The following is a 21,275-nucleotide window of genomic DNA, read 5'->3' as shown; positions in this document are numbered from 1 at the left end:
TATTATTAGAATCATTCTAGCTTTGGCTACTAAATTCAATTGGCAATTAAGACAAATTGATATCAAGGATGTTTTCCTCTATGGAGACATGTTAGAAGAGATTTACATGAAACAGCCATAAGGTTTTGTGGATGCTATAAGTCCTGATCATGTTTGCAGATTGGTTAAATCACTTAATGGATTGAAACAGGCTCCTCGAGCTTGGAACTCTAAATTTACAAGTTACCTTCCAGCTATTGGCTTTCAATCATCTCTTTCATATACAAGTTTATTTGTCAAAGTAGATGACGGAGATATAATCCTTCTCTTGCTCTATGTTGGTGATATAATTTGTATTGGTTCAAACTCGGTGAAAATACAAAACGTCATTGACGATCTTGTAGGTGTGTTTGATCTCAAGGATATGTATAAGCTAACATATTTCTTGGGGTTACATATTCAGTATAAAGAAGACGGGTCTTTGTTTATAGGTTAGACTAAATATGCCAAGGATTTATTGCGAAAAATAGGTATGAACAGTTGTAAATTGACATCAACGCCATCTAAGCCTCATACTCATATTCTTACAGGAGAAGGAACCTTATTATTTGATCCAAGTCACTACAAAAGCATAGTTGGGGCTCTCTAATATCTAACCTTTACTAGGCCAAATATTGCCCATTCTATGAACATGGTTTGTTAATTCATGACACAATCAACTGATATGCATATGTTTTTAGTTAAGAGAATATTGAGATATATACAAGGCACTATTGGGTATGGTCTACAGTATACAAAGAGGAAGGATTTTAATCTCACTGCTTATTTAGACTCGGATTAGGCAGTAGACATTAATACCAGAAGATCAATCACATGGTTTGTTGTTTATTTGGGAGCAAATACAATCTCATGGCAGTCAAAGAAACAATCTATTGTATCAAGAAGTTCAACAAAGGCTGAATACAAAGCCTTAGCTCATTGTGCATGTGATATTTTGGATTCGTTCAGTGTTCAAGGACATTCATCAACCTCTATTAATACCACTCTCTCTATATTGTGACAACTTGTCAGCTTCAGTATTGAGTTCAAATCCTATTTTTCACTCCCAAATAAAACATCCAGATACTGACTACCGTTTTGTATGTGAAAAGGTCCAAAAATGAGATCTTACGGTTCACTATATCTCTACTGATGATTAAGTGGCAGATGTGTTTACAAAAGGATTGCATAGTCTAGTTTTTCTCAAGCATTGCAGAGGTCATGGATTGGGATCTAATTTTGCATTAACAACGAACTCAGCTTCAATAGCTCAACTTCGTTTGAAGGGGGGGGGGGTAGTAATAACCATATGTACATGTACTACTGCAATATAGGCTATCACCGGCGGACCAAAAACCGATAAGAAATTCGATTTCTGTCGGAAATTTGGCAAAAATCCAACATAAAACAATGTAATGTTGGATTGGAATAGCGACACCATTGCTAGCGTCGCTAAAGGGCTTCAGTGTTGGTTTGTTCGATTAATCTGCCACTAAGCAGCATCGGTTAAAAGCGACACTGATGTTGATGTCGGTTTAAAGCGACGTATACTTCAACATACGTCGGTTTAAAATGACGTCATATAACAATTAAATAAATAAAATATGCAAAATAGTGACGGTCTTAACCAACACCATCTTTGTGAATAATAATAAAAATATTTCAAAATTTGTCTCTACATTCGTTTTCAATGAATTGCCAATCGACATCTTTTCCATGAAGTACTGCACTGGCGACTTGTCCGCTGAAAATACATATGAGAGAAGAAGCCAAAATAAATATCAAAATTTGAAGAATTTTTACATAGAAATTGCACGAGGGAAAAGCAAAAGGATTCACAATTTGGATCTTCGGCCATGAGCCGCTTCTAATCCAATGACTCGACGGTCTGTAATTTCGGGATAGTGTTCCGATTGGGCTCGCTCCTTTGTTTACTCGCCGAACCACCCTCCGCCACACTTTCCTTCTTGACCTCACCTTCAATACGAGACGACGTCATTTCCATCTCTTCCACGGCTCCCCCGACGCTCCTAATGACAGTCTTTTGCCTCAACTCAACGGCCCCGCGCAAATTCTGAAACTCGGGATCAATGACCTCCGTCGTGACGGGCAAGAGCACGGTCTAGGCTCTTTTGAATTTGAAACGGCGATTGCTGTTGCTGCTGTTGTGGCTGCGAAGAAGGAGCTGTGTTCTCTTCCTTTATATTTAGAATTTTGTGTGGGAGTCTATTGGAGTGGTGTGAAAATTTCAAATTTCAAAATGTTTGAAATTTTGCAAAAGTTTAGTGACCTGCCTTTTTAAAAATTTTTAACTTAAGTATATATGAATTTGGTAGATAACAAAACAACACCGGGTTTTAAAATATTTAAAAATATTATTAGTGTCGACTACAACCGACACCGGGTTTCAAAATATTTAAAAAAACTAAAATCGATGTCACTCAGAACCGACGCATGCTTTAAAATATTTAAAAACAATAATTAATGTCGGCTAGAAGTGACACCCATACGTTATGTCGCTTAAAAGCGACACTGTTTTATTTAAAGCGACACCAGTATTTAAAAATTATTAAAATGTGTGTTGGTTATAACGACATTAAATGTTTACGTCGGTTAAAAACGACATAGACAGTTTATGACGCTTACATGCGACAGTAAATCCAACGTCATGTTCAGTAGGTGTTGCAAATGTTTTATCCGCCACTATATAATATTAAGCAGACATCACGCACTGACACTATAAGGCCCTTTTGTAGTAGTGATGTCATTAATCCATGTGGCATTGTATTACTGGTTAAGTAGTTATGGTTGTTAAAAGGATTGAGTTAGTTAGAGTAATGTTGTTAGAAAGGATAATTGTGTCATTTGCATTAAAGATTAGTTACTACAAAAGGTTGATGTAAGATTCATTCACTGCATATTGTAATATTTACTTATCGAAATACACTGAGCTCTCTCCATCTTTCTTGCTGTTCAACCTTTCTGCTTCCATTGTTTTTTCTATTCCTTCATAACTTCATAGGTTAATAGTTTGCAAATTTAGTTTAAAAATTTTGGTAGCCTTCTATCTTTAAAGCCGCATAGTTTCTATAGTTTCTATACGAACAATAAAATTAATTAGTTGTTTAACCAAGGAAGCCACTTATACAAATACAACCACATTTTATTTAATGGTCACAAATAACAAACTTATAAGGGTGTATATATGTTAGTCAACAATGGAAAAGTATAATTTGACTCTCTTAAGGTCTTTAGCAATAAAAGTGATTCAATATTGTAGTGAAAGTTTAATCTTCATGAGAGTTATTTTTTTGTTAATTGGATGTCGTGGATAAAAAATTGTATCGTATTCTTATTGAATTTGTAAATGTAAAGTTGTGGTTTTTTTGCTTATGTGAGTCGTGTGACCACTTCATTACATTTAGCAATGCCCGCCGTATGTACATTCTTGATCATTGTTAATAAAGTTTCATTTTATCTGAAAGAAACACTAAAACTAGCTATTTTATTTTATCAGATGTATAATGACAATAATAACACATCCTTTTCTGAGGATTATTTTATTTTAGTACCCGGTTCTAGAACTAGCATATCACATAAACCTTAACGATCTGAAAGAATTGACCCAAAAGTATTGATTGAGTTCACACAGAAAGATAAAGTAACTAATTAAACAGTAATAGTCGTTAAACCATCTTGCTATTCATGACCAGAGATAATGGTTGACATCCTGGTACTGATCATCTTTGGCTTGAGAAGCACGCAATTGAACCGGATGAGATGAAATACTTGCTGGCATTACTGGATACTGCATGTAGGGCACAGCGGGCTGCATTAGTCGAGCATAGTACTGCTGGCTCATGTATGACGATCTTGGAGGATTAAGATTATTATTCACCATCAACATATTCATATTCGTATTCTCCACTGTAGAATGAATTATCATTGGATCACTGAAATTGCCTTGATTCCCGGCCACTGGAAATTGAGAATTACTGCCGCTGGCACCTGCGCTGAATTGAAGACTATAGTTGCTCTCCCTCAACATCCACATTGCCGTTGGACCCGGATTTGGAGCCAAAAGATTGCTCAAGTATTCATTTGAATTATCAAATTGAAGCATTTGATCACAAGGCTGATGTGGAAACTGCTGCAGCATATGATCTACCATGTTGTTACTGAAAGAGCTGATATGGTTTTGGTCCTCCTCATAGTTACAAGGATGCTTTCGGCTTGATGATTCACCAACATCAGGTTTTCCACCCATCAATACTGTTGGTGCTTCTTTCTTCATGACAAGTATTTGATGCCCGGCAGCTTCTTTCTTTCTATTGAGTAATATTCTCTTGCCAGACTCGAGCTTCGCATCCAACGCATTAAGAAGTGCCTCCAGTTGACTTTCTGAAAAAGTGTTGATGCGTTCATCCCATGCTGGGTACTTGGTCTCATACATCTCCTTACGCTTTCTGTATATATCAGCATATACCTTGTTCTTTCTGTCCATCAATAGATCAGACAAATCGAAGGTTTTCTTGGCCGGTTTGCACATTGTGCTTGCCTTGTATTTGTTGATTATCCGACTTACCTCTTCCGGATTTTTGGGCCAAGTCTGGAGCTCTGGAGACCGATCAGTCAGTTTTGGTCCGTAGATGATCATGCACACATCTACTTCGCAAAGAGTTGAAAACTCATAAGCCTTCTTCATTATTCCCTTCCTTCTCTTTTGAAATGTTGTTTTCCGAGACCTCTCGTTTGCAATTAGTTCCATGTTTAGCCTTCCGCGGCCCATATTCATCTGCTGTAAGAATAAAAAAAGAAATAACTGTGTTTAATCTTTGGGAGAATATGGGATCAGTTCAAAGAGTTGTATATGATCATAAACAGTAATTTTTGTTTTGGTTGTTTACTTTTGTGCTGTGCAATAAGAATAACTAGATTCTCCACCTTCAAAACTAAACCCTAAAAGAGAAGAACAAATGATTTCACGTGTATGAACATATATATATATGACATGTGCAAAACGAAACCGAAAAAATAATAAATAAATAAACTTAAAGGTAAATACAGCATCTAGGAGACACTTCAAATGATTTTACCAGTACTGCCATGAATATCAAAAGCTTTTGAGGGGATTTAAGTTAAATGCGCAACCATAAAGCCATAGGCAGTGAAACAGCTAGGGAAACTGCTATGAATGCGTACAATTACGTAAAGAGAAGAGCATAGATAATTAGAAAAGTAATCAACAACGTACCTTCTCCAAGAAAATGTTCCGTTTAGAAAATGGCTGGCTTCTTAAAACCCTCCTTTTGAGTTGGCTTGACCTAATAATAATATAGCACAGGAAATCGCTTGCCGTTTACTCAAGAATCTAATCATTAATTATAAACTCAATCATAATTTCTGATTTTTTTGGTCAAGGTAAATAAAATATAAATATTACAAGCCATAAATAGATCTTGATCCCATCAAATCAATTAGCTCTTATTCAAATTTCATTTGTCTTCCTTAATTCTTTCGTGGTTCAATTCTAATTTTACGTATTGTTAAAAAAAAAAATCGAATTTTACGTACAATGATTATTTAGCCAGCACCATTAGACTTTTGTCTTTGAGTCCGTGGAGATTTTCTTACGTGTTTATTGGATGCGTGTTTTATTATAATAATTTTATTTTTTTTGAGGCAATTTATAATAATTTTATGGAAAATACTTAAAAAAGCTTCAATCAACATATTTTGACATTTGGTTTGTAGAAGTGATTATTTTTCAGTAATGATTAATCATATATTGATGACATAATAATCTCTACTAATTAATGAAACCCTCCTTGTCAGCCAAAATAGGGTGAAAGATAAATTAGTCTTCTATCACACAAAAAAAATGATGGGCAATAATGTAATTTCACAGGTCTAAATTTTACTGTTTTTTATTGAAGCTTCACCTACATGTGATACTAAAATACCTCCAATATTAAAATAAAAAAATAAAAAAAAAACCTTCCACTCCCCCACGTTCTCTCTCCCTTTCTCCTTCTTATTTTCTAAAAAAATATATTCATTCATAAAAAATATGTAGGCAAATGCTAGTAATTATAATGATAACGTAATAAACATTCATTAGTTCTCAAAATATGTTTATTGTAGTTAATCAATCTAGTTTTATTAGTAAACCGTGCTGAGTGAGAAGTCTACATTGGCAGTTTTCGTTGTTTCACTTTTGACGAAATTGTAAGCTACTTTTTGGACAGTACGACTATATTTTATTTTCTAAATTTTGTTTTGCTCGAGTATAACGATATTTTTATATTAAGAGTTAAGAAATAAGTTGGTATCAAACTTGTTATCCACGATACTTTTCATTCAAGGTCCACCTTTTGAAGTCCTGTGAGGGACAAATATTATTACTGTCAAATTAATCTAGCGGTTGAAGCTTCTAATAATTTATTTGAATAAATTCACTTCACCCGATTAAGAACAATAACCCGATGAGTTCTATTTCACGGCAAAACTCTAGCCAAACTCCTCATCTTTTTAATGTAAAATCCACCCTGCTAACATATTTTAGATATATAGATCATCTTCGGCAGAAGAAAACAAAATTATAATTTTAGTGGTTTCTTCCTTCGAGGGATCGAGATGATTAAGCCATGAAGCCCTAAAACTAGGGTTTAAAAACCCATATTCTGAAACTCTGATTTGAATAGTTCAATCACTCCAAGATGGCTCCAATGAATCCAATCTGATTTTGGACGGATATTGATCAAATAAATAAAGCCGTGGTTTCATTTCTCAGTAGTCCACGATTTGTGCTCAACATTCAACACCCATTTACTTTATCTAGCTATTTCCGTCATGAAGCTTTAAGATATGGTTATGGCTGCTCATCAACACCCCGCCACCCTCACCTCCACCAAATCTTCTGTCTCGTCTGACCAATGAAATAAGATGGGAGTCATCGGATTACTTTGTTTGTTTTATGTGGGCGAATTGTTTGTTTGTTTTCAATCGGATGTAACGCATTAAAATGAGTTATTAAGAGTTTCAACCGTTGGATTAATTTGGCGGTTGCAATAAGTTTGTCCCTCACATGACCTAAAAAAGCGGACCTTAGGCAAGCATCAATGCCCCTTTCATGATATTCGAACCCAATACTTCTTATTTACAAGGGTAGAGAAATACAACTAGATCGTAATAATAAGTGGTTTTTGTTATAAAGTTTAATGTCTCTAGTTTAGTCCATATGTGTTTGCTCACTCCTCTAAATCCTGAAGATGCATCATCTTGCGGTCCAGATACACATGGAAAAATTTATCTTGGTATGGCGCTACCCTCTTTTAGAACCGTGCCATGTGTCTAAAGTTTTTTTTTTTTTTGGACAAACGATAGTGTTATGGGGAGGGAATCATTGAGAATCAAACTCACACCATGGTGCATAGGCACGATTGCTATCCATCATTGCAGTAAAGTGTCATCTGCCATGTGTCTAAAAGTTTAACCATAGTTAGTTTATGCATTTAAATAATCTTTTTTGAAAAAAAAAATAGTTAAATTAATAAAATAAGTAACTTACCATTTACTCTTTATTTGATATGCCCTCATTGAGTAATTGATTGTAATCTTTAATACTTCATTCTCCTCCTACGTAAACTTTATAATCTCCCTTGGCTGTTTTTTATATGGCGGTGTTGTAACCATTCCTTGGCTGTGCGGATCAACCTCCTTAAACTCCGAATGCAAGTGGACAGTAATTGTGTTATGTGTGGAGCAGCAGAGGAGACGGAGCATCACTTGTTTTTCCAATGTGCGTTTAGTCATGTGCTATGGTACTGTTGCTCTTTGTAGCGGGACATGGCATCTATGGCCGGTAGGGATTTCCGTGAGTATTGGCAGGGACTATGTGGTTGTTTACGCGACAATGAAAGATGAGGAGTTGATGCAGGAGTGTGTGTTTGTTACGTGGAGAATATGGAAGAGCCGGAATGAAATGGTCTTTAAAGGAGTGCTGGTTAATCCCGTGGAGATGGTGAATTTAGTGCAGCGACACCTCCTGGAGTTTCGTGTTGGGCAATGCAGGAAGAGGAGAGATGGTGGCTGCGTGAGGAGGGGATTGAAGCAAGCTTCGCGGGTCAACGGCTTCGATGGAAGAGGCCACCTTTTGGTGTGATGACGATTAATTGTGACGGGGCTTGGTGTGGGAAGACTTGCAAAGGCGGTTATGGGTGGGTTTTAAGGGATTTTGCTGGTTTGTTGCAAGCGGCTGGTGGGGAAGGAGGTGGGGTTTTCAACTCGGTAGCAATGGCTGAAGCTGCTGCGATCCGAGCAGCTTTGAAGGTTTGTATCGAGTTGGGTTGTGCGGAAGTGGAGCTTGAATCGGATTCTCAGGTGCTTATTTGAATGCTTATGGGAGAATATGTGATTGATGCTACTTTGGAATGCTTTATTCATGATATTGGTCTTTTGGTATCTCAATTAGGAAGGGTGAGGTTTGGGTTTGTTAAGCGGAGTGGAAATGCCATTGATCATGTTGTCGCCTCATATGTGTTATAGCTAATCAAATGTCAAGTGTATATTATATAACAATTTGCACAGTTTTATTTCAAATGGAAAAAACTCAACGACAAATACAATATATTAAAACATAAACACTTAATGAGATTATATATAAAATCACAAATCACTGACTTGTTTCTTGAAGATAGAGGCTTGCAGAAGTAATCTCCTAAGACATAAATTCGTCTCTACACCAGTGCAGCAGTTCAATGGACGTCTATCTTGCAGGATACAACTATCTAATCCAAGTTCTTGCACTCGAACTCGGATTCTTGGCGAATTGGTTGTGGTGTTTCTCTGTGAACTGTGAAGGATTTGATGGAAGATTGTTCTTCTTGTTTCTGATCCGACAGCCATATATAATGGCATAAATGAGCAGTTGAAACCGTTCATATTTATCTTTAAGAACGGTTACAACAGTTCATGTGATCGGTTTTATCATTTCAGAAAGAAAAAAAACTGAATGAAAAAATAAAAAACGTAAAAATGATACTTGGGTTTTTTGTCCATCCAAACCCCAAGGCCCAAGGCCCATCTTTGACATTTAATATATGCACCCAAACCCTCCAAGTCTAAGGCCCAAGATCCATGGCTTTGACTCAATTCATTTCAAACTATAAGTGAGTGAACTCACTTATAAATAAGAAGTTATAAAGTGGTTTGGGCGATGTGGGACTTGGAGTCCCACATAAAACTCAAGTTCCAACAATATGTAACCTCGCATGGAGGTATTTTCCATTGGGATGCGATTAGTCCAGAGTTTTTATTTAATATTCTTGCTCAAGATGTAAACGTTTCAATTAGAATCTAATAAAGTTTACCTTTGACCAACAAAAAAAAAAAAAAAAAAAAAAAAAAAACTCTTTAATCTCCCTCATTAATCAGACCTCCTGCGCAATAGGTCCACAGAACAACAAAAACAGGAAGTGCACTTTAGCAACTAAAGAATTGAATTGCACAATTTGATTAAACCTCCTGCAGAATCTGATTTAATATGGTATCCCTAATTGTACAAAAAAAAATTGTCCATGAGGAGAGATTAAAAGGTTTACTGTCAACTACTAATATATTTATATTTACTAAAGATCTTAAGTTCGACTTACATTAGTTGCGAAAGCGTATTATATTTTTGTTTAGTCTAATACCTAATTAGTAGATAGCCCATTGTATTGGGTGGCATAGTCAAATCTTCCCCTTCCTTAAAGTTAAATATTGTTGTATATTAAAAAAAACAAAAGTTACTATGGTGTGGGAGATGCTCCTTCGAATCTGCCATCAACTTTTTATTTTTTTATTTATTTTTTCTATGGTGCAGAGGTGCGCTGCAGTTGCTAGGGTGGGTGTAGTTCATTTTTTTTGTTTGCCAAAGAGCAGCAGAATGGGGTGTTAATCGCTGTAATCCATTACTTAGTGAAAGGATATTAAAGTATAATTAATGGTAAAGTTTATTATTTTACTAATTAAATTTTGTTGTAGTCTATTTTATCTGACAAAAGATAGAGAGCTGGCGGCAAGGGAAGAGAGAGAGGAGAGATGTGTTTGTAAAAAAGGAGAAGAAATCCTTCATCCCCTACATAGTGCCTTTATTTATAGTAGTAAAAAAAGTATACGAAATCCTTCATCCCCCTACGTAGCGCCTTTATTTATAGTAGTAAAAAAAGGATACGAAATCCATCATCCCCAAGAAATACAAGTCCATATAAAAAAGAATAATTAGAATCAAATTCAATCTAGGATTTACACAATCATACTTAAACTAGCTAGGAAAGTTCATAGCACTCCCCCTTGAGTGTGTAAATACTCAAGGTAGATTCAACATCATGCAGAAGTTAAGGAAGTCAACTTGTCTACACTGATTCAAAGGAACAACGCTTATTCTCAATAAGGTAAGAACTTGCATAAAGTAGTAAGTCTCATTAAAAAACCCCTAAGGGTATGGCAAAAACCCGAATAGGGACAAAATCCAAAGTCTAAGGAAAAATGCGTGAAAAATGCAAAGTCAAAAGAAATGTCTACGGGGCGTCATCAGAGATATGACCAGCCCAAGGTGGGTGCCTAGTTAAAACCTACTTAGGTAGCAAAAATCCAATGGAAAAAATGCTCCAAATCATAAGGAAAAAGAGTACATTAAGATCAAGCAAGTATTCCTCACGATACTCCCTCTGAATTTGACACAATTCCAAAGAGAACTAACAATGTTATAACTCAAAAAGTTTACGCATACCAATTCCTTGAACAAGCTTTCGAAACGTCGTCTTCGGCAGTGATTTGGTGAAGAGGTCGGCCAGATTGTCTAGTGAACAAATTTGCGTGACTTCAATCTTCTGATACTCTTGTTGTTGATGTGAGAAAAAGAACTTCGGCGCAATGTGCTTGGTGTTGTCTCCTTTGATGTAACCTTTCTTGAGTTGTTCGATACATGTTGTGTTGTCTTCATCGATCATCGTCGGGACATCAATGGCGGGGTAAAGATCACATGAGCTTCGAATATGGCCCACAACTGCTCTCAACCAAAAGCATTCCCGAGTTGCTTCATGTAAGGCGAGAATTTCAGCATGGTTAGACGAGGTGGCAACTAAGGTTTATTTAGTTGACCTCCAAGAGATTGTGGTGCCTCCAATAGTAAAGATATAACCCGTTTGAGAACGCGCCTTGTGTGGATCATATAAGTATCCTGCGTCGGCATAACCAACAAAACAAGAATCGACTTGAGAAGCAGGGGGTGCGGTATCACTCGAGGATCCGTAAGGATAGAAGAAGCCCAAATCAGTAGTACCATTAAGGTAACGGAAGATGTCTTTAACACCAGTCCAGTGTCTGCGTGTTGGTGCATTACTCTATCTTGCCAAAGGATTAACAGTGAAGGAGATGTGGGGTTTAGTGCATTGAGCTAAGTACAATAAAGCGCCTATTGCACTTAGATAAGGAACTTTAAGCTCCAAAATCTTTTCATCATCCTCCTTCGGACGAAAAGGATCTCATTTTGCATTTAGTGATTGAATGACCATAGTAGTACTCGAAGGCTTCACTTTATCCTCATTAAAGTGGCGCAACACCTTCCGGGTGTAATTTGTTTGATGTACTAAGATTCCATTTTAACGGTGCTCTATCTCGAGACCGAGACAGTATCGAGTTTTACCTAGATCTTTCATCTTAAATTCTGACTTTAGGTGTGCAGCAGTTCTCGCGAGCTCTTCAAGAGTTTCGATGAGGTTCATGTCATCGACGTATACTGCAACTATTGCAAAACCGGAATGTGACTTCTTAATGAACACACAAAGGCATAGTTCATTGTTCACATATCTCTAACTAGTCAAATACTTACTCATGTGGTTATACCATATTCTTCTGGAGTGCTTCAAACCCTAGAGTGAACACCTCAGTCGAATTGATAGCGTGTTCTGGGGTTTGGAAATATTTGATCCAGTCAATGTAAGTCCTTTGGGAACTTTCATATAAATTTCCATATCAAGATCGCCATAGAGATACACAGTTACTACGTCTATCAGCTGCATACTCAGTTTTTCAGAAACTACCAACCTGATAAGGTAGCAAAAAGTAATCACATCTATAACGGGTGAATAAGTTTTGCCATAGTCAATCCCAGGATTTTGTGAGAAACCTTGCGCAACAAGACGAGCTTTGTAAGGCACAATTTCGTTCTTCTCATTACGATTCCGAATGAAAACCCACTTGTAGCCAATGGGCTTCACATGTGGAGAAGTAGAAGCTACGGGTCCAAACACCTTACGTTTTGTAAGCAAATCGAGTTCGACTTGGATTTCTTGTTTCCAGTTTGACCAATCGGTTCGACATCGACATTCATCAATGGAACGAGGTTCAATGTCATCCCTCAACATGATCTCAGTAGCTACTGTATATGCAAATGCATCATCGACGATCTTCTTATTTCTACGCCACACATCATCTAAGCTAGCATAATAAACCGAAATCTCACGATTCTCGGGAGGAGGATTCATCTTTTCTAGGATGTTTCCATAATCTAGAATTTCCTCATGAGTTGGATAGAATGAGTAAGCAACAATCGGATTCACGGTAGGCTCTTCAGAAGCCTGTGTCGTGGGTTTCCTTTTCCGGGGTGTGAATCATTTGAACCAAGATGTCTGTCACACTTTTGTGTAGGGGCAGATGAATCCTCCTTAGCAAGGTATTTAGTTTGCAGAGTGTCACGAATATATCTTCGGATAAAGATCATAGTAGTGGCTTTCTTAGCTTCGCACAAGGTTATCCGTCTCATCATCAATGACGGGACGTAAATTCTATGCAGTGAGGTGGAGCTTTACATCTTGGACCCACTTGAGGTAGTTCCTTCCAGAGACCTCCAAAATGGTGAAGTCAAGTTTGTTCAAATTCGACATGTTCTTATCACAAAGTAGATGGACAAGATGTGATTAGTGTAATGGAGAAAAATCAATCCATTCATATAGGAGTAGAACATTTAGGTTCTAATAGACATGAATTGGTTAAATTTACATGAAAAAGCTTCGAGTTTTCATAGTTGATGTTTTTAAGTGAAAAACTTCAGGTTTTCAAACAAGGCATGTTTTTAGAAACTTTAGGTTTCAAAATAATTAGGAATTTCATGTTCATATGTTCTCACAAGCAAACGCAAATATATACACAAAAAAATATGCAACAAGGAAATATGCAAATAGAACTGCAGGTCTATAATTATAATTGAATTAATTATTTGGACTTCAAGCCAATTAAAAGTATGGGCGAAAAAATATAAAACTCATTGGGCCAAAAAATATTTAGGCAATTGAACTTGGGGCCCAAAATGAGGCATAAGCCCACGAGTGGGCTTAATAAAAGCGTGTTGTGCATCTCAGGCCCAAAACTGGGCAGGTTTGGTTGATTAGGTCGAGGGTGCTTAAGGCCCAATATATCAAAGGCCCAAGATGGGCGTGGATTAGGTGGGACTCATGCAATGTATTGGTTCTCCAGTTGCAAGCTGGGATCTTATGCGGCATCGTGCACGGGAAGACACCGAAGCCATGTGGTTTGGTGTCATGAGCGGGCTAAAGGGGAATTGCGATAGGCTGCAGCATGCAAGCCTAAAACCAATGCTGGGTTTTAGGTTAGGTTGAGACGAACCAAAGCCCAAAAGGCTATGTCGTTGAACCAATAAAACAGCCCATTTGTGTGTTAGGTGTGCTTTGCTAGGGAAGAACACGATACCTGTTACTTCTAGCGGCGGTCTGGGATTATGGTTCACCGTAGAACCTCTTCCCAGGTGACGAAAAGTGAAATCTCGACGTCGTTGAACCTAGAAACCCTCAGGCTCGAGTTAGGGTTTCCAAACTTCGACAAGATTACGAAAATCTCAGCCACGATTTTGACGGGACGACTTCAGGTTGTTGGAAAAAGCAGCCGTTGTGGCTGGACATGGTTGCAGGCCATTCATTCGTCGAGAAATTAGTGGTAACGCCAGTGGTGGCGTCAAGTTCTGGTGTTGGAAACAAGTGGGGCTCCATGGTCTCGGCTGGCTTGCCAGTGTGGGTTCGAAGAATCCAAATGGCCTTTTTTTCTTTATTCAATTCAATTAATTCAATGCATATTGAATTCAAATATTTTAATGCATCTACATATATTTGATGCAATTCATGGAAAATATCAAATTCACATAATTCAACAATTATGAATATAATAATGCATACACAATTTATGTAGAATCTAAAATTCGAAAAACGTAAAGTTGGGTCATGCATTATGGTGAATGTTCATGCTGTCAGGGCTGCAAAAATATCAAGATAAAAACCGTTGTTTTGGAAGAAACTGATTGCGTGAGTGATGATATGGATGAACTGGTTTGATGCATAAAATCTCCTCCTCAAATTCCGAAGCACAGCGGTAGGAACGTGCTGATAACGTGTTGTAGCCTATTTTATCTGACAAAGGAGAGAAGGCCAGCGGCAAGGGAAGAGATAGAGGAGAGATAGGTATGTAGAATTGTAAGGGAACTGTGCGTTAAGGATATGTTATCCCCCCCCCCCGTACGTAGTGCCTTTATTTATAGCAATAAAATGGGAGAAGAAATCATTCATCCCCAAGGAATACAAGTCCATATAGAAAAGAATAACTATAATCAAATCTAATCTAAGATTTACACAATCACTCTTAGACTAGGAAAGTTCATAACAAATTCATATATTTTTTTATGAGAATTAGGTAAATGGATACTAATTAACTATGATTAGTCTTTTTTATTTTATAAAAAAGTATGACATTTCATATTTCATTCATTGAATAATGGGCAAAGCAACAAGTAGACTTCAATCATTTTTGTTGAAAACTGAGTTCATTGGGAATCGCAAGATTACAAAGATCAATATCATAAAATCTTGTGTTACACGTAGATCAATGGTGGGATTAAATGGAGTCATTGGTTACCCATGATCCCAACAACTTCAAAATCACTATGAATGTTTGATTGTGCATTTGTATTTGACCCCTATAAACAGCTATAACAAACTAAATCGTAACTTCCTCTGTCTTCTAATTTTGTTTTCTTTTATCATTTCTTATTTTTCTTTTGTCTCTTCTTGTGTGCAACTTGATTGTGTAAAGTTCGCAATGAAATACCTCAGTTGACAAGCCTTGACAATTTTAACAATATTACTCGACAATTTCTTATAGCTGCCCTTGACAAGCCTTCACTGATCATAGTAGTTGTTGACATACGTTGGCATAAGCTTTTGGCAATTGTCGGCAGGAATCAGCAAGTGCCCACTAGGTGCTTGATGAAATGGTCCATTGAAGGATTTTTTAGTCGAAGTTAGGACCCAGTTATTTGAAAACCCTAGCTCCACCATTGATGGAGATCACGTGAGAACAAAAACTCTAAATTGTATTGGGAGTATGAGATAGGGATTACGATGCCCATAGGTCTAATTGTATCACTTAATCACTACCATGACTCCATGATACCAAGTAAAGTAGATCCAATAAATCAAAATAAGTCCACCTCTTTCACTATTTCAAATATAGATCAGAATTAAAAATTAAAAAGAAACACATCTCTTAACAACAGAAATCAACACCAACAAACTCCTAGTGAGAATTTGGGAATTATTGAACATAATCAAAATTAAAAGGACAATATAGTGTCACTCCAAATCTTGTCAATTTTCTGAAGAGAATCATAGTACCTTACTGACTAGACCCATAGTGTCGTATTAGCTAAATCTTAACCTGCGCAACCGTGTGGCTCCAAACTCATATTGAAGGGGCAAATTGGAGTCAAAACATCTGTTGGCTTTGTTCATGGGCTAAATGATGATAACTATCTTGTGACTGCAACGTTTCACCATGACAATTTGACACAAAATACAAAAGTAAGTGGAAGAGATGAAAAAGAAGAGACCTAAAAGGATTTTTTAGAAGGTTTGACTGTGGATCGAAAGCCAAAGACTAAGGCCAAAGACAAAAGATGATTTCCTTTTCTTTTTGCCTTTGGACGGCCTCAGCCTTTGGCCTTAGAGTTGGCGGGCAAACCTTCTATGATTAGTATTTTAGACACGTCATAATTATAGATAGAGAGTAACGCTCAGTGTGAGCAAAAATGGACTTTTCTTTTGAAATTTGTTTCACACACTTTGAAAAATTCCTAGAACGTGCATTTAAGAGATGACGTATACAGGTACCGGAACTTGGACAGACAAAACAGATTTTATTTTATTAAAAGGGAGTTGGAAATATATGTACTTGACCAATTTTTTATTTTATTTCTATTAGAGTGATATTCGGCACTAATTATACTCATGTGGTAGAAAAAGCGCAACATATAATGAGTTGAAAAAGAATACCTTAATTACCACAACAATTCACCTCTTATTGGTAATACATTAACTTTCCTAGCTAAAAGCTTTAGTAAATTTATCTTTCCACAAAACTCAAATTGATACATGATTGCAAACTTATCCACATAAATGATGGTTCTTGTATTTTCTAAAGTACGAATAAATTGAAAGCTAAAACTTGAACCAAAAAGACAAAATCTAAGGGTCTATTTGATATTTACCATTTCGGCTTTTGTCTTTGGTTTTCACTGTCTGTCTTAGTGATAAAGGAAATTTCACCCTCTTCATTATTTTCTTCTCCTCTCCTATCTCCCTTCTTTATCTCTCATTTCTCCTGTATAGTTTTCTCGTATTTCAAACGTAAAAGATAAAAACTAAAATCTAAAAACGAGAAGGTTCCAAATAGAGTGGACATAAATAAAAGGGATAGTTTAGTTGCGGTCCTTGGTTCCTAACTGTTATAAACTCAAACCTTATACATTTTAAGTTTTTAATTAAAGTCCCTCCCCTACCACATAAATGAAATAATAATAAAAAAGATGCAATAATACCAATAAAAACTCAACCTTTTTTTTTGCTTTCATTTACACTACCAATTCAATTATTCAAAATTGCTTATGGGTGTCATAAAACAATAATACTTGCTTATGGGTGCATTCTAGGTATAAAAAAATGGGATTTTATTTTATTTTTATAAAATATGGGTACATTTATATAGGCTACACTTTACAATTAAAAAACTGGTACATTGGGTACATATTACATACAAAAAATTGATACATTTTATACAAAAAAAGGGGCACGTTTTATATAACAAAAAGTGGGTACATTTTATGTAAAAAACAATGGTACATTCTAGACTAAAAAAATAAATAGATTTTACATTAAAAAATAGGTACATTTTACATAAAAATGTTACTTACAAAAAAAAGAAGATACATTTTGCAATAATAAAGTGGTACATTTGTAATGAAAAATGGGTACATTATAAATAAATTATGAGTACAAATAAAAGGTTAAAAAAATTATGAATACAAATAAAAGTTTAAAAAATAAGGGACAAAAAGAAATTAATATATGGGTGCAAATTAAAATTTAAAAGAAAATTGGTACAATTTATAAAAAGGGTTGCAAATTAAAAATGGGTACAAACTACAAATAGAAATATATGATAAAAAGTTTAGCCATAAATATAAACATACTAAATGTAACGTTTCTAACACTAAATAAATGACGTTAATTAAAATCCAAAGACCTTGATAAAAAATTAAAAATAAATAAGATTTTATTCAATGGAATATAAAAAATAAGGATTAGAGCTTAATTTCTCCTAAATAAAATAAGAATATCTTTGCGAGAGTGAGAACAGGTTGGTTGTTTGGTTACACATGAAGCTAAATGGACACATTGAATATTTGATTGAGATGGTGCCAATTACCAAAAGGAGGGGCCATATAAGAGAGTTTGTTAAAGTTGTGATATACAAGCAAACCATCCAGATACAATTATTATGAAACCTTACTTAGAATATAGAACTTCTTCTAACAACGCCCGTCTTAATCCAACCAACCTAATTAAGCTATTAATCTCTCTTCTCTCTCTCTCTCTCTCTCTCTCTCTCTCTCTCTCTCTCTCTCTCATTAAGCTGTTAGCTTCTATCTTCACCTCACACACAACATACTTCAACACCAAGCCAAACATTACCTTGCATTGCACCGCCTCCACCAACAGCAACAGCAACAGCAAACCCCTCTCTCTCTCTCTCTCTCTCTCCCTCTCTCTCTCTCTCTCTCTCTCTCTCTCTCTAACTGCACAGCAACAAATAACATATAAATTCAGTTATGGCCTCTAACTGTTTTGATGCTTCCCCTCCACTCTCAACTCTCCTCATTCTCTTTCCCTTAATCCACATCTAATATAATATATTATATGCATGGAGCCCAACACCAACACCGCCTTCCCCAACTCACCCGATTCTTCCCGAGGTTTCTGCTCCGATTTCTCCTCAAATTTCCAGCCTATATACACACTTCCGAGCTCCCTCTCTCTGACTCCGTCCACCCGCTCCTCCTTCTCCGATACCGACTCCGACGAGCACCACCACAGTACGACGTCCCTCAACCAGGCTCAGCTGGTCCTCGAGTACGAGGAGCTCCGCGACCACTATGATCTATGCAATTCTCACCTCCGCAACCTCACTAACGAGCTCAACTCGATCCGCCGCGAGAACGCTCAACTCCGGTCGGTGAACACCGACCTCGTCAAGCTCCTTTCTTCGCAGGCCGCCTTCCAGAGCTTCCTCCCCTCGTCTTCGTCATCGTCCGCGTATCAGAGTCCGACGGCGACGTCGTTTCTCGATGACTTTCGGCGACTAGGATTTGGATCTCTCGGTCTCGGTCCTCAGGACGGCGTCGTTTCCGAGGAATCCTCCGATATCAGTCCGACGAGCGTCATGGAGCGAAACAGATTCATCGACGCGGACCGGATCTCGCTCCCCAAGAGCATTTCCGTTCGCTCCTCGAATCGACCACGTGTCCCGAGCGTTTCTAGACCGATGACTGTGAGTTAAATTAAATTTACAAACTTTTAATCACTTAAACCGAATTAAATGAATTTTGATTAAATAATTAATTGTAATTAAGATTATAAAGTGGGTGATGGTAGTGTGTGGGAAAGTGCAGCAAAGCCAGATGAAGGTGTTCAATCAGGGCATGCTGAAGACGGAGCTTTGCAACAAGTGGGAGGAGACGGGGACGTGTCCGTACCGGGATAATTGCCAGTTTGCTCACGGCGTTAGGGAGCTCCGTCCCGTGATGAGGCACCCGCGCTACAAGACTCAGCTCTGCCGGATGGTGTTAGCTGGTGGCGCGTGTCCTTACGGTCACCGGTGCCACTTCCGTCACTCGCTTACTGAGCAGGAGAAGCTGCAGTTGGCCGTCTCAGACTCGTTTTGAAACAAAAAAAAAATAATAATACAATTACATTTTTCTTTAATGTAAATATATTGTTTGTACAGAAAAAAAAAAAAAAAAAAACCCGCAATCATAAAAATTGAGACAGTAATAATGAAGGAATTAAGTAAATTACTTTAGTGGCATGCATGCTCCATGCATTGCAGGGAGGGAAATGTGGATTTTGATATGTTACTTTAGGATCCCAAACTTAAATGTAGAAATTCGGGTTCCATTGTTTTACTCGTATTGATTTTTTTTAATTAATTAATTAATATACATTTGAAATGTCCATGGTTGTACGCAACGTTCAATTCAAGTAAAGCTTCATTACTATTCATTCAGCCAACTTTATACATATGGCTCTCACAAGTCACCAAATATGCAGATGTACAACATTGAATTGAAGGTGAACGAAAGACTGAAGAGAAAGCTAGCAAGCAATGGAAGAAAAAAAGAAAGAAAATTACTACGATTAAGGAAAGTAAAGATTAACAGTATTTTCACGAATTCGAAATTGAAAATCCCAAATATCCGAAATTCAGAACAAGTTTGCGATAGACACCAAGAAGTCAAGAAGTTGATCATTCCGAATAGCCCTGTATATGTCACAATGCTGAAGCGTACGCCTCTTGCTTTCTTCGGTGTGCAACCATGAACGAAGTGTGAGCTCCATGATGAAAAGCTCACATGCTTTGGAGAACAAGATGGGAGTCTCCGAGCTAATCAACTGAAATTAGGATATTCAATCTAATTAGTATTTTAGAAAGTTTAGTAAATTACAAAGGAGTTTGCTTATATACTAATCAAAACCTTAAATTTGTTCAAACCTTAACTTTTCCATCTGATTTCATTATTCGTTTTACCCTTGCAATAGGAAATTCGTGATGGGTTTTCCTCACTGTGGATTATACATTATAAGAAGCCAACAGGTGGCCGTTAGAAACTTAAATCAATAAAAATGAAAGATGTTGGCGAAAGTCAGGCATGCGAGCGTAGAAGATACTAGTCGTGATCATTATTGCAAGACAATGGTTCATTTACCACGAACAATCTACCACGGATGGCTTGTCAATTGTGTATCATGATGTCCGTGGTGGAAATGGATTTTTTTTACCATTAGCTCTTCATAACCGTAGTAATGACATGTGGTAAATGACATGTTTTCTTCTAGTTATAGACAACAACAAAATAAGAACCTGGTGTATTTTGAATCTCGAACAACTGTTGATTCCAAAATAGATCTATATTTTCCTTCTGCAGTTGAGTAAAACTAGAGCGTTTCGCCTCATCATCTTCCTCCTGCATAATCAAACGATTTCAAGAAAATTAAATAATTAAAAGAATAAAGAAAAACACATGATCATGTCTAGCATAAGAAACTAGTAGAAGGAAATTAGCTAGGTTCACCTCTTTGGTAGAAAGATGAGGGTCGCAATCGGGTAGCATGAAAGAATCCAATGGAATGAAATCATCGAACGGGGAAGAAGTGCTCGAAGAAGATGAGAAATTGATAGAATGGTTCAAATCCATAAGTACGCTAAAGTATTTCAAGGGCTTCTAGCTAGTTAATTTCTAGCAACTTAATTTTAGATGAGGTGCATATTGAGTCGTTTAAATAGAGAGATGTGGGTGGAAAAGTAGAGTTTTTTTTTAGGAAAACTAATGAAAAAAATTTGATTTTTAATGATAAGGACAAAATAAAAGGTAAAGTGAATAATACAAGGATTGACTTTTTAGTGTAAAATGTGGTTTTTTGTTAAAGTGAACAGTAACGTGGGCTTTTCGTTAAAATTCCTTTTTTTTTTTTTTTTTTTTTTTTTTTTGCTTTCAATCATCTTCTTAATTGTCTTTAAGTTAGAAGAATCCAAGAGCAATAAGTTTGAAGTCATGACCATTGAATATGAGGTAATCTGAAACTGGATATTACTAA

At 36.7% G+C, this 21,275-nt stretch overlaps 3 protein-coding genes across 3 annotated transcripts; 1 reads left to right on the top strand and 2 right to left on the bottom strand.

Moving 5' to 3' along the window:
- Nucleotides 1–3,721: 3,721 nt before the first annotated feature.
- Nucleotides 3,722–4,807, bottom strand: LOC137707568 (agamous-like MADS-box protein AGL19). The gene has a single exon (XM_068446464.1). It carries the CDS (start codon nt 4,805–4,807, stop codon nt 3,722–3,724), a length of 1,086 nt encoding a protein of 361 aa, XP_068302565.1.
- Nucleotides 4,808–18,286: 13,479 nt separating this feature from the next.
- On the top strand, nt 18,287–19,345 carry LOC137749505 (zinc finger CCCH domain-containing protein 14-like). The gene is made up of 2 exons (XM_068489604.1): nt 18,287–18,951; nt 19,073–19,345. The coding sequence occupies exons 1-2, from the start codon at nt 18,325–18,327 to the stop codon at nt 19,343–19,345; spliced, it is 900 nt and encodes a 299-aa protein (XP_068345705.1). The 5' UTR covers nt 18,287–18,324.
- A 386-nt stretch (nt 19,346–19,731) lies between these two features.
- LOC137749508 (nuclear transcription factor Y subunit C-2-like) lies at nt 19,732–20,875 on the bottom strand. The gene is made up of 4 exons (XM_068489607.1): nt 20,753–20,875; nt 20,542–20,644; nt 20,173–20,243; nt 19,732–20,072 (listed from the first exon to the last, which is right to left on the bottom strand). The coding sequence occupies exons 1-4, from the start codon at nt 20,873–20,875 to the stop codon at nt 19,884–19,886; spliced, it is 486 nt and encodes a 161-aa protein (XP_068345708.1). The 3' UTR covers nt 19,732–19,883.
- Nucleotides 20,876–21,275: the final 400 nt, after the last annotated feature.

Source organism: Pyrus communis, chromosome 11 (genome assembly GCF_963583255.1).
Source record: "Pyrus communis chromosome 11, drPyrComm1.1, whole genome shotgun sequence".
Classification (NCBI taxonomy): domain Eukaryota; kingdom Viridiplantae; phylum Streptophyta; class Magnoliopsida; order Rosales; family Rosaceae; genus Pyrus; species Pyrus communis.
Note: the sequence above shows the minus strand (reverse complement) of the source record. Positions and strands in the feature narration are given on the sequence as shown.

Excerpts from the sequence above, each read along its gene's own strand:
- LOC137749508 (XM_068489607.1), bottom strand. The coding sequence starts at position 20,875 with ATGGATTTGAACCATTCTATCAATTTCTCATCTTCTTCGAGCACTTCT. Across the intron at positions 20,244-20,541 it reads CGAGATTCAAAATACACCAG|TGAGGAAAACCCATCACGAA; the intron begins GTTCTTATTTTG and ends TATAATCCACAG. Across the intron at positions 20,073-20,172 it reads AATCAGATGGAAAAGTTAAG|TTGATTAGCTCGGAGACTCC; the intron begins GTTTGAACAAAT and ends TCCTAATTTCAG.
- LOC137707568 (XM_068446464.1), bottom strand. The coding sequence starts at position 4,807 with ATGGGCCGCGGAAGGCTAAACATGGAACTAATTGCAAACGAGAGGTCT.
- LOC137749505 (XM_068489604.1), top strand. The coding sequence starts at position 18,325 with ATGGAGCCCAACACCAACACCGCCTTCCCCAACTCACCCGATTCTTCC. Across the intron at positions 18,952-19,072 it reads GCGTTTCTAGACCGATGACT|CAAAGCCAGATGAAGGTGTT; the intron begins GTGAGTTAAATT and ends GGGAAAGTGCAG.